The sequence below is a fragment of the Castanea sativa genome, chromosome 12 (assembly GCF_040712315.1).
Source record: "Castanea sativa cultivar Marrone di Chiusa Pesio chromosome 12, ASM4071231v1".
Lineage (NCBI taxonomy): Eukaryota > Viridiplantae > Streptophyta > Magnoliopsida > Fagales > Fagaceae > Castanea > Castanea sativa.
Window position 1 is genome coordinate 35,067,003 of NC_134024.1, and position 14,166 is coordinate 35,081,168.

Below are 14,166 nucleotides of genomic sequence, written 5' to 3' on the forward strand. Positions count from 1 at the left end.
AAGTGTTTGGAAAGAAAAAAACGTAAAATTTCGTCTTCTTTTGTTTGACATAGAAGAAGGATATGGGATATTATCTATATTATATATATATATATATATATATATATATATATATATATATATATATTTAAACATATATTTATTCCGCTTATTTGTTAATTTTTCTAAAATTTTCATAAAAATCAAACTCTAAAGTTGCATTTCGGCTAAAATCATATAATACTTATTTAAAATAAATTAAACATCCATATTCTTTTATATAAAAAATTAAAAATTAAAGCATCTCATTTTTTTTGCATATTACTTTTACCCATATTAACATCATTCTAATCATATGTTTAAACCATACAAATATCAAGGAATTGATCTGTAGTAATCATATGTTTAAACTGTACAAATGCCAAAGGGCAAATCTAGTGGTTAAAGTGTAATGAAATTCATGAGGTATTCTGGTTTCAAAACTCCAAACTCAAGTTATATTTGGTGAAACTCTAAGTAATGTTACATTATCCAATAATTTTTTATTAAATTTATATTTTAAAAATCTAACCATTGAATTACATATTCTATGTGTTCTTAACATACATGCTAATTTTTATGCCAATCAAATGTAATTTACCATTTGATTCATAAACTCATCTTTTATGCGTTATTTTAAACTACATAACTTGAATTTAAATAATTGATTGATGATATAACTATTGATCTTTGATCATCTTTAAATTTTGTTAGCATGGAGGATATACGAAAATAATGTAATCCAGCGGTGGATTTATCAAAATTCACATCTAATTAAAAAAAATTAGGTGGTGTAATCTATATCTATATTTCTATTTAGAGGGCTTCCCCTATTTGAGATCCTCAATTTTGATGCTTAAAATATCTTTAAATTCATCCGTTTCTAAATCTTAAATCATAGGGTTAGAAATGTAAAATTAGTAATTTAAAAACTCATAATTTTTAGCTAGATTATAATATATAAATAAACAGTTTTTTCTTTTACCTCCACATTTTTCTCTCACGTTAGTTGTCAAGAACTAATACAACTTCTTTTTAAAATAAAAAATAAAATAAAACTGACATGAGTAAAACGTGTAAACCCAAAAAATAAAAAATAAAAAGCCTCATCGCACCCACGAAGCTCATGTGATGTGACTAGTATTACTTAGAATATATATATGGCTGGGTTCAAGTTGCACTACTCAATAACGTATTATTGAATTCATAATTTGAAAATCCAACTGTTAAATTACATGTTCTTAACATACATACCAAATTTCATGCCAACCAAATGTAATTTACTATTCGATCCACAAACTAATCTTTTATGCATTATTTCAAACTACAAAAATTTGAATTTAAACAATTGATTGATGACATGATTATTAATATTTGATCACCTTGAAATTTTGCAAACATGAAGAATAAACGAAGATAATATAATCTAACAAAAAATTTGTCAAAATTTACATATATATATATATATATATATATATATATATAATATTGGCGCTGTCAATTCGATTTAAAACCTAATAATTATCAACAATAAAGACTCCTGTAGAGCATCCAGTACTTCATCACTATCATAAAAATATTTAGTAAATCATTCATGCTGTGTAAGATTAGTTTGTACTATTAGGAATTTTGTTATTGGAATATGCAAGGAGACTGCGGCTTCAAATTTGACCACCCGGGAGATAAATAATAGAGAAATAAGACTAAAGCCAGGTGAGACAATTGAAGAGGCAATATGTGCTGACCACTTGAACTCAAATTTGTACATGCCAAGTTCATGAACTTGTACACATACACATGCTCTACAGGCATATCCCCACGTTTCATTTGACCATCCAATTCTAACCAATCAAATTTAGCACACCCCTGACCCCACGTGTGAGAGAGCTTTCCTAGAAATTGTAGGCGGATAAGCAAAGCCTTTTGAAAATCAATGGTGTACACTTTGGACTATTTTGCACTACCACTCTTGTGCCTGCTGGCCTTTCGCAGTTATATATAGCCCTTTACTACTGGCCTTAGTGTATTGTGTTGAGCTCTGATATCACAAAAGGGAGACCAAAATAACTAAACATTCACAAAGGTTTCCAAACTTTGGGAAACCAAAAAAAACAATGGTGAGAGCTCCATGTTGTGAGAAGATGGGGTTGAAGAAAGGTCCCTGGACCCTAGAAGAAGATCAAGTACTGATCAATTACATTCAACTCTATGGCCATGGCAATTGGAGAGCACTTCCCAAACAAGCTGGTAATTGCAAATTCCAATTACTTAGTATAAAGATTTGCAGACACACATATTTACTAGTAGTTGTACATTAATTGGATAGCATATTAGCAAGCAATTTTTATCATTTTCTGTTTGTTTGTGGATGAATCAATATTAATGTGGTACTTATCAGTATTTTGATTTGCTTTATAGGTTTATTAAGGTGTGGAAAGAGTTGCAGACTTAGGTGGACAAACTACTTAAGACCAGACATTAAAAGAGGAAATTTCAGCAGAGAAGAAGAGGATACCATCATCAAGTTACACGAAATGCTAGGAAATAGGTTGGTATATTGATAGATTCTCATTCTTTCTTACCCTTTTCTGTGTGTATGGAACACAAACATTGACTTTAGGATGAAAATTTGTTCAGTCTAGTTGAATATGCTGAAAAGAATGTAACCTCAAAATAGTACCATGAGTTAAGCTTTTGGTGCTATAAACAATCAATTAATGTCTTAGTGGGAAATTTCACTCATTGCATTTTAACTTGATTCAATAGTTTGAAGCTTTGAATCACTATTGGCATCAACTTTCACATTTCCAATTGCTAGAGATGGATACTGAAATACGCAATTCATAACTCTCTCTCTCTCTCTCACTCTGTGGATAGTGGGTTTTTACCTTTTTTTTTTTTTTTAAGAAACACGTGGGACTCAAAAGATTCCTTACTGTATCATTTTCATGTGCTAATTAAAAAAAATTCTGGGCATATACCCATATCATATGCAATACTTCCAAATAAGGTAGCACTTCAAAGCTTATAAAAACTCACATATAAAATTAAATTTTTTGCAAGACAGAATTATCACATTATTAATTCAGTACAAATCCTGATTGTGATTCTACTTTTTTCAGGTGGTCAGCAATCGCAGCTAGATTACCGGGACGCACAGACAATGAAATAAAAAATGTATGGCACACCCACTTGAAGAAGAAATTGAAACAAAACCAAGCCAACCCAGAAACAAAACGAAGCCCCAACAATAATATATCCAAATATTATAACGAGGCTGTGCATGAATTAGAATTAGAACCCGTGAATTTTTCAAGTCATGCAAAATCTGAGAGCCTTGAATATAGAGCAGTTTCTCCACAAGAGTGTTCAAGTGACATGTCCACAGTGACCATGAGTGACAATAATAATGAGAACAAAGTGTGTCTAAAGGTCGAATCGCCAAGAAATTTCCCAGAAATGGATGAGAAATTTTGGTCAGAATTGTCGACGGAAAATTCAGAAGTGGTGATGAGGGAGTTTTCAGCAGTTGATGGTGATGCACAACTTCAATTTCAATTTTCTCCACTAATGACTATGGAACCTATCTATGGCTATGGTTCAAATATGCATGATAGCATGGATTATTTTTGGTTCAACCTTTTCAATAGAGCTGGAGAGTTACCAGAATTACCAGACGTTTGACCAAAAATATTTATTGTAATTTTTTTTCCTTTTTGTTTTTCATGTGGGAAATGAAAATGAATTATTGCTGTTCAATTTATTGACCAAGATTGAACTATGTTCAACATGGCCAAATTTGTCCAAATTGTCTGAATAAAAAAGTGGTAGAGAAAACAAGTGGGTTCTCAAAGAGCGACCTCAACCACAAAATTACAAACATAAATTAAAAAATGTCTTTACTAAGTCAGAACTCATGGAATTCAGCTAAATAATAACATTTTGTCTTGCAAATTGTGCTTCTCTTGCATTATGACAAGCACTAAGAAATAAAAGAATAACATCATTAGCATGCATTAATATGTGGACTCTTTATTTTTTAAAGAATTTCTAATTATGGTATCTATTCTTTATTATAACTCTTTGTTGTCAGATCAAAACATTGATCGATTTTTGGTGTAGACCGGAATTGAACTTTAGATCTCTTATTTAACTATTAAAAACTTTACCAATTGAGCTTAACTAAAACTCACTAATATGTAAACTATATATCCTTAAAAATCATTTTTTTCCCCCTATGATGACCCATATTGATTTCTAGAATATAGTGAACATGGCAATGAGGTTATGACCATTAATAAACTTACTAATTCATATAAAATGCATTTCAGATAGCATTGCTAAGAATTCGTGAAAAAGAAAATGTGAGTGCCAAGTTAGGTTCCTTGTTAATGGTATACCAAAAAGGGGCTATATAATATGAGGGAATTCCTCTCTTCACTGGTTGTAAGTAAAAATAATTAATCAATTAAAAAAAAAAAGAGAGAAAAAGGATTTGAGCATGCTGGGATTCCTACTTCAATCTGCTTGGAGATCAGCCAACCCTGCACTTGTTTTACCCTCTTATTTCAAACCATGTGATTTTTTCTCTCTATTCAATTTGGAACCATAGCGTTAGAGCCAAAGGCAACTCTGTATCTTTTCTATTCTTTAGTTTTTTCGGTTGACAATAATCTTCGTAGATCACAATTTTTATGCCATAATTATTATTAAAATTATGATATCACCTGTTATGAGTGATTGCTTATCATTTGTACAAAAACACAATAAATATTTTTTCTATTACTTGCATTAACCACGTTATAATTATGACAAAAGTGGTATGTCATAGAAGGGTGTTGACAAAAGTTGCATGTCACAGGGTGTTGACAAATTTTCTCCTTACCCTCGGGCCAAAAGAAAATTAAAAAAAAAAAAAATCATAAAGCCCACTACTAAATTAAAGTATATCCTTCTCAAAGATAAATAAATAAAGTATGTAGGATATAGCACAATATTGTGTTGGATATATTGCAATAGAATAGTTAGCCATTTGATCCTCTCGGATTCTAAAACTCGTGGCTCCACTTAAAGATTTGATATCAGATTTGAAGATATCAACTCGATCCCCTTACGTGTTCCAGGATTCTCAGGCTGATAAAGTTATGTCTGCTTCATTTTCCCCAAAAGAAAAACAAATAGTTTCTCTTTTCTTTACAATCTCCCTCCAAACATCTCAATGAGGATGATGTGAAAGTGAGTAAAATTTACAAGAAACATCTTTTTAAAGTTCTACATGAAAGAAAGATTAAAAAAAAATTGAATAACTAATATAATATTATAATTGATCTGAAACTCATAAATTAACTTAGGTCTTATGATTAAGTGTCATATATGATATTAACTTCTTAATGGAGTTTCATACTAACTACATTAGCAATTTTGAGGTGAGAATGTCTAACACTTTAACTATACTGTTTAAAGATGCCCTTTTTCTTTAAAAAATAATAATAAATTGTTTGATGAAATTTCTTCTTTTTTTTTTTTGAGAAATTTGTTTGATGAAATTTCTAATGTACTATATATTGAAGTTTTTTGAGACATTGGCCACAAATTCCGGAGCAAGCATGAAAAAAATCACTTGTGTGTGTGTTATATATATATATATATATATATATATATATATATATATGCACACGTTTTTCTAACGCGGAGTATTATCATTCCATGAATAAAGAGTAGCCCACTGTCTCCAAAAAGCTTGATGTTATTGTTGCTCCACCCATGTCTGTCTCTCAAATTATTTAGTGGATCGGATGCCACAAAGTATGAAGAAAATGATTTGGAATGATGGAAGGTTTCAGAAATTAAAATTACTGTGGCAGTAACATCTAATTTGTTACAAATTATGGACAAAATTTAATACATTTTGCTTTAAGCTAAAAAGGAAAAATGAGAGGCAGGAGAATAAAATAAGAGGCAGGAGAATTGGTAATTCAAGATAGGTTGTGCTACCATAATATAACATGTAAAGAATGTTACAAAAATGTTTAAATTTAGGACTATCAAACTTAGTTGTAACTTAAGGCTACAATTTTACTTAATATTTTTTTATTAAATGTGAATTTTGACAAATCTACTATTGGATTACATTTCTTTCTTATATCCTCTATGCAAAATTTCTAAAAGATTAAATATCAATAGTTATATCATCAATCAAATGTTTAAATTTTAAGTTTTTGTAGTACAAAATTATGCATAAAAAATAAGTTTATGGATCAAATATTAAATAACATTTTATTGACACAAAATTTGACATGTGTGTTAAGAACATAAAGAACATGCAACCAATAGTTAGATTTTCAAAATATGTATCCGTGTGAATTTAATTCTTATTTTCAAAATATGTAACATTAAGCTACAATCAATATAATTGTCAAACTTTTTCCTTAAATATATGAATTTATATGTTATGTTATCTGCTCATTAATATCATTATTATCTAATATGAGACTATATTACTTAACTAATCACTAGGGTTGTAAATGAACTAAACCGATCATGAACAACTCAGGTTCGGCTTGATGAAAAGCTTGTTATGTTTGTTTATTTATAAATAATTCAAGTTTGACCCTTAGTTTTAGGCTCATTTAATAAACAAGTAGAGTCCAAACAAAAAAATTTGTTCATGAACAAGCTCGTGAGCTATTAGGCTTGATACATAACAATTCAAGCATAGACTCATTCATAAGTTTATATATGTTAGCTAAATATACTCTTTACACATATTTTAATAATGACATGGCCAACATGAGACCACTACCTATATTACCTTAATTTTTTCCTTCCCTTTAAACTGACCAAGAACTACTTTATACTATAGTTACATTTAAAAATAAATAATTAATTAAGTAGGCTATATATGATCCTTCTCTATCAAGCATCTAAAATAAAGTTTGAAACGTGTTAGTATTTTCTCATTCATAATAGTTATTAACAGGTATTTTTCTAGTCTTTCACCATCTAACGTGAATGTAAAAATTGTATTTTGAACAATTGTTGAAGCTGTAAACAAAGAATGATGAATGAATGAATTCAATTATGTAAATTATTAATTTGAATAATAGCTAATCATAAGTAAGACTAGATGCATGATAAAATGAGTATACTATTTTCTTTTTCTTTTTTTCTTAATTATAGATATTTAAGCATTTAATAATAATTTTTTTAGATCTCAAGCTCAAAAACTTGACCTAAGCTCGAGTTTGAGCTTGATATTAAGTTTAAGTTTGGCTTCACTAATTAATCAAACCAAGCTCTAGCTTTTTGGTTTTCTCACGAGCTCAAGCTCAAACACTATTTTTGTCAAAAACTCAGGTTAAGCTTTTGATTTTTCCTGACAAGCCAAGTTTTTTTTTTTTTTTTTGAGAACTAATTACAACATGCTCCTAACCCAGCAGCTTGAATCCCTTTCTTCCTAGACCCCCAAGCACTTTGTACATGGGGAGATACCAATTCAGCTACTACTAATTTGGTTTGACGAGCCAAGCTTAAACATGCATTACTCAACAAAACTCTGCACATTTACAGCCCTACTAATCACACCATCCATACGTGACATCTTTAATTTGATATTATTTTTTTCTCCTAATAAGTCACCCAAGCACTGGAAGTTTGGCAATTAGGAACCCACAACCTCATGAAACACCAAAACTGAAATATGAAAATATAATTTAGACTACGACCCAATGTCATATGTCAGTTGCATGTCGGGATTGGCTTTGTCCATTGTCAAAACTAATTCATTTGTAATTGTGCAAGTTTTATAAAACGTTTTAACATAAAAAAGGAAAAGAAAACTTGATAAACGATTAGCATGGTGCTAATAAACTTTTCGAAGTTCAAGGTAACTAGCCTAACCTAAGTATAGAATTGACCTTCCATTTCTAAGATTTCTTGTATCTTTCAATCGATTTGCAGAATTGTGTTGCATGCACTCAAGTTTATCTTTGCATAATGACTATATAAATTTAGCAGATTCTGCGTCAAATGATAATTCAAGAAACTAGTAAAACTTTTTGAACAACTATTGGTTCTTATTACTTTCAAGTTTGAACAATTACTAAGACGTGAAAAATGACGGGGACAATTACAATTTACAACCTTGGGGTTTATGTTCTCAATAGGCGTAGATAGAGGAAATTGAGGGGTAAATTTGTTCATAAATAACATTTGTTAATTTTAAACGTTAACAGGTTCATTTTATTTCTTTCAATTTTTTTTAGAACCATTTATTCCAAATTTTAGGGGACTAAATTTAGCAAACTAATAGTTTAATTTTATAGAGTAAATTATGATAGGGCCAAACCGAATGGGGGAAAGTTTTCTTTTCATTTTCCTAAAATGATAATTATGTTTATTTTCAACCGGGGAAAAAAAAAACAATGTTATGTCTCTATGAATTTGAATATACATGATGTTTGGTTGTGACTGGTGCTGGAACTAATTTCTCTTCGGTAGATGCTAAGTTTCAATTAAGGAATAAAAAACAAATACATGGATTTAATATTGTTCTATATCAAGGCAAAATTATACTACAACCAATTTTCATACTCATTAAACTAAGCACTATTGAATTTATTTTATCTTATTTTTTTTTAATTCTTTGTATGTGTGTGTGGAAGTTGTGGTTATTTTGATTGGCAAGAATTCTTTTATAGACGTGCTCTTCTAAATTTATCCCAATTATTTTTATGGTCATGTAGTATTAAAGTCTATATTTAGGAGGTAAGATATTTTTGAAATCAACGTCAATTTGGAATCTGTGGTGTACTGTTGTGTTATAATCTTATCTCCTCTCTCTTATGAGTGCGTGTGTGTTTCTCTTAAAATTACTAAAAAAAATCTTCAACTTGGTTTTACTTTGAACAATTTTATTTACAATCGTGAATATTACTTTTTTAGGCAAGTGGTATTTGCTCCAATATTGGTTTTCTATATAATTAATCCCAATAAAAAATAAAAACCAAAAATAAATGTATAAGGTTTAAGTAATTTTTTTTATACATATATTACCTTTTATTTTTCTTGTTCCTTATTTTCCTCTCTCTCTCTCTCTCTCTCTCTCTCTCTCTCTAAGTGATAAGTTTTATCCTTTGAGGCCACTTAAAAAAAATAGAGATGTATTGAGAAATGGGAAAATATTTACAAAGTACACGTTTTTCATTCTTCTTATATTTTAGTATACCATAAGTTTTTTTTTTTTTTTTTTAATTTAAGTGAAATGATAGTTAATCATTTATAATGGTTCAGATAAGTAAATTCTTAATTTTTTTTTAATTGGGTTCAATTGTAAATAAGTATCAAATCTACTTAAATTTTTATTTTTTGATGTTTTTATATATGTACCTCTTTTTTACTTTTTTACTTTTTTTTTTTTTTTTTCAAATTTAAGTGGGTAAAACTTTTCTTTTAAGTGCTTGATTTTATAGGCATAAACTTTTTGGCAAATTGATAGAAGCACCCTTTCCCACAGCTGATGCCTGCTGTGTGTACTAGCGACATCTTTAAGCATGGCCCATGCCTAAAGCAAAGAAATTGAAGCAAGCAACTCAACTTCATGTCGGAAAGTTACATCAAGGCAAATTCATAATCTTAATTATATATTCTAGTGTTTAAAGGACAATGTTGAACATGTGAGAAAATTGTTTGGATTAAGGAATTCAACAAACAAATACTCATCACATGATTCGCATCAAATTGGAGAGTTGGTTTTACAGAGCTATCATGATATATATCATTGCACCTTTTTTTTTTTTGGAGAAAGATATATCATTGTACTTGGCTGGGGGCTGTCAAATTTAAGCTTTAGAGAAACCAAATGGATGTCGTTGTCATTTTTGTGGAGAGAATCAAGGACACAATATTTTATGGATTAAGTTTTTTGTCATGAAATAAATTTTTTGTGGTTTCCAACCCTGTCTATGCCAACAACCAAAAATTTAGGGTGGGTTTATTTGAAGGTAGAATAATATGGATGAAAAATTTTGAAGAAAAAATAGAAAAGAAAACTTTTCCCACCAAAAATTTTTGTCCTCAAAATGAAGAGAAAACTAAAGGGGGAAAATAGAACTGCTTACAGGACAAAAATGCTCATATTCACTTGCACATCGACTTTATTCGTATGTTGCTCTCCTGCGTTTTTTTTTTTTCCCCTTCCTCCTAGTTGTTGCATCCTCTTCTTCTTCTCCTTCTTCTCCTTCTTCTTCTTCTTCTTTTTTCATTTTTCCTGGACATTACCTCTTCTTTCCTTTTTTTTTTTTTTTTTTTCTTTTGATTTATTGGGTAGGCTTGTCCAATGTACGTTGTACATATTCTTTTTTTTTTTTTTTTGCTTTCTTTTGTGTGTGTGTGTGTTTTTTTTTTTAGATGTGATTTTTTTTTTGGACATGATTTTTATTTTTTTAATAAATTTAGGTGATTGCATATTAATTTTGGTTGTTTGTCACTTTTTTGGTTTTAATTCGGCATTATTTTTCCATCCCTCCACTTTTTCACTCTCAACCAAACAAAAATGAGGAAAATTAAAATATTTTCTATCCTCCCATTTTTCCATTCCTCCAACCAAACAGTCCCTTAAAGTCTTACATGCTAGTAGGAATGAAAATTATCCAGCCCATTCATTATCAAAATGCGCCCAAGGTATTGAGCATTATGTTTCTTGGATTAAAGATAGCTGTTGGTTTTAAGAACATGTTCTTTCAAATAATGTAATTTTTTTTTCCGCTTAGTTTAATGAAATTCTAGTCTTTCTATAAAATAAAAAAATAAAAATTGGTATCTTAGCCTTATAGTAAAAGGAAAACATCATGGAGCAGTCATCATAAATTGAAATACTATCGTAGCAAAAATATTAAAATTTAAAGACATAGGAATAAGAATCATTATTAAAAGGAATATAAGGTGAAATGGAGTAGGATTGAGATCTACGCATTGCACGGTGTGTAATTCACTCATTTCCTCTCATGATTTTTTTTCACTTTTTACATCTTTTAACTTTTTTCTTAACTTTTTGGAATCAATGGCTGAGATAGAAAGTTGTTTTTTGCAACTATCAATCTCAACCATTCATAAGTATTGCATTAGGTGATATTGCACATAATCTCAAACCATGGAGTAATTATTACTTTTTATCTGTTTAGTGATAACATTGAAATAGAACCATAAATTTGTATTTCACAATTGATACAACATAATTAGATAATTAAATGAAATTATATTTAACATAAAATTTTAAAATACCCTTATCTATAAACTTCTATTTAGACCCATGTGTGGCTGCTGTTTGAAAAGTAGTAGACTAAGAATCATTCTTAAAAATAAAAAAAGTAAAAAGTAGTAGATCAAGAATTACTGTTCAAGGTCAAATACTTTGAACAATTCCACTCTACCACCTTCACGAATATACTCTTGCTTGGTGGGTCGTGGCCATTGATTTCTTTTTGGTCATGTCAATGATTATTCAAAATGCAAGTTTTCTATATAAAAATAATAAAAAAATGCAAGTGTAGAAAATTTAGTCGTCTACAGCAAGATAACATATCTAAGGAAGTTAATGTTTGTTTCATCAAAAAAAAAAAAAAAGGAAGTTAATGTTTGGCCGAACATGTTCACGTTCCTTTTAAATGAATTGGGATTCAATTAAAGTCCAGCTTAATCTAACCCACTATTGAAAAAATAGATTAAGTTGGAACTTTGGATTCCTGAAATGGGTATTGAATTAAATATTAGTTTTGCTTTCGGGGGTCCAATTTCAGAATCCACTATTTAAACGTGATTAGAACTGGGGTTGTGTTTTAATTCCAAATGGCCCAATTTCGGAGGCCCTAATGCATGTCGACCTAAAACATACACTAATTTTAAAAAATAAAATAATAGAATACTTTGCTTCTTCTTTTTTTGATAAAATATTTTGCTTTTTTTTTTTGAGTAGAAAAAGAATATTTTGGTTAACTATTATAATTTTCATTATTATTAACTCTTATATATATATATATATATATATATTTAAAGTTAATTTTTATAAAGTTTGATTTCGATTTTTTTTTAATGAAAATCCATTTTTAGTAGTTACTATAACAGTAAATAACTCCTTTTTTTTTTTGTGGTAGAAAACAGAATAAGATAAAGAAACATCTAGCCCCCATCAAAAGGGACAGAACGTTCATACAGGATACCAATAGCATCCAGATGCAGTAAATTGTACATATTAGAATATGGTTCAGAAAACAAAATAAAATCTTGAGAGACCAGAGCGCCACTACGGGCATGAGTGTTAGTACATTGTTGGCTTCTTTAATTATAATAGTGAACAACTTTAATTTGGAGGATTCTCCTCAGCCTTTTCCTGCAATGAGAGATGATAGTAGCGTTAGAATTGTTAGTCGTAGAAGAATTTATTATTTAAAAAATCTTCAACAATCTTTGCGTCAGTTCAATCTCCACAACTTTTATTTATATATATATAAAAGTTGAAACATATCATTTATTGTTACAACGCAACAGTTGAATTATTCTTTCTAATTTTTATATAATTTTTTTAACATTTACTCTTTTTTTTAATATTTATATTTTATCCAACTTTTCTTCATTTCTTACCTTTTCATCTTCTCACTACCTTCTACTTTAATATTACTCTTCATATTTCCCTTTATCTTCCCTTTTTTTTTTCTTCTTATTTTCACCCTTTTACTATACATTTCTCACTCTCTTACATTTTCATCTCTTCACTACCCTTTACTATAATATTGCTATTCTTCCTTTCCTTCATCTTCCCATATATTGTTTTTTCTTATTCATACAATTTTACAATAAATTTGTCATTCTTTCTTTCATTTTTTGCATAGTTTTCCCTCACAAAAAAAAGAAAAGAAAAAGTTATCTCTCTCTCTCTCTCTCTCTCAATTTTTTGGTTGATTTTTTTTTATTTTTCTTGCATCTCTGCTCTAGGTTGATAAATTTTTATATTTTTTATAACTCTACTTTTAGTTGATGCAATTAAATTTTGTATTTTAAGATTTTTTTTTTTTTTGGGTTCTATTTGATTGTTGATTTACTCTAATCAAATATTATTTTTTAAATAATCCTTGATGGTGAACTAAAAAATTGAACCAACTCCAATTCGTTCACAAGAAGCGTCCAGAGCAGAAAGGACATTCCACATAAAAATGGCGTCCATAGCAGGGCGACCGTCCGTGAGAATGATGGTCGTCCATCAGGAAGGCTCCTAGACGACCCCCTAACACTTAGGAAATTTCCAAGTGTGGATTTGCCTACAAGAGCTGGCGATGGAACCACATGTTATTATTCCAAGGCGTGAGTGAGATTCAGGATCATTGCTACAACTCTTTATTAAATACTTAACTTCCAATGATAGTTATATAAAAATTATAACTCCTATAGCAATTGCAGAAGTTATCCTTGAACCCTCTGACCTCCTCAAATACAGGAGAAGTTACAAATTTAATAACCATTTCTAGGGTGCACTATATAAACACCCATTCAGACCAGATGAAGGTACATTTTTACAATTCTTGAAAAGTTGGAACTTTAGAATTTATGAGAGAAACTAACTTTGGCATCGGAGGGTTGTTGGCCGGTCCACCCCAGTCGCCTTTGATCATTTGTTCTTTCTTTTTCAGGCCTTCAAAACAGTCGCTAGCCCTTTGAAGCTCGAAGCATCCAGCCTACTGATTTTCTTTGCATCATTAGTTGGCGCCGTCTGTGGGAATTTCGATTACTTGTGTTTTGACAATTCGTCTTTCCCCGACAAAAGGCTGTATGGTTCGAACAAGATCAAGGACTACTAGCCCACGCCACCAGGAAAGTAGGGATGCTTCTAGTAATCCCCACCGTGATCGTCAGTCAGGAGCTGTCATGCAACTGCCTTCCATTCAACACATACAGTCTATGGCTGCCGCCATGGCGGAATTAACCCGTCAGAACCAAGAGTTGACTAGGGAGATTAGTCTAAGAAGGCAATACCATGAAAGACACGCGAAAGGGCAAGCCCAGAGTCAAGAAGGTAGAGGGGAAAACGCTGAGCTCGAGAACCAGTCAAGGGGTACCGCTTCAAGAAGGGTGCCGCACTTGGAGAGGGAGATGGACTAA

At 30.2% G+C, this 14,166-nt stretch overlaps 1 protein-coding gene across 1 annotated transcript; it reads left to right on the forward strand.

The window, feature by feature from the left end:
* The first annotated feature begins 1,959 nt into the window (after positions 1–1,959).
* Positions 1,960–3,777, forward strand: LOC142619944 (transcription factor MYB14-like). The gene is made up of 3 exons (XM_075793337.1): positions 1,960–2,265; positions 2,437–2,566; positions 3,141–3,777. The coding sequence occupies exons 1-3, from the start codon at positions 2,133–2,135 to the stop codon at positions 3,700–3,702; spliced, it is 825 nt and encodes a 274-aa protein (XP_075649452.1). The 5' UTR covers positions 1,960–2,132; the 3' UTR covers positions 3,703–3,777.
* The last annotated feature ends 10,389 nt before the right edge of the window (positions 3,778–14,166 follow it).

What these genes read in the sequence shown, in the direction of transcription:
- LOC142619944 (XM_075793337.1), top strand. Translation starts at nt 2,133, where the DNA reads ATGGTGAGAGCTCCATGTTGTGAGAAGATGGGGTTGAAGAAAGGTCCC. An exon ending in AGCACTTCCCAAACAAGCTG is followed by an intron (nt 2,266 to 2,436) that starts GTAATTGCAAAT and finishes TTTGCTTTATAG; the next exon opens with GTTTATTAAGGTGTGGAAAG. An exon ending in CACGAAATGCTAGGAAATAG is followed by an intron (nt 2,567 to 3,140) that starts GTTGGTATATTG and finishes TACTTTTTTCAG; the next exon opens with GTGGTCAGCAATCGCAGCTA.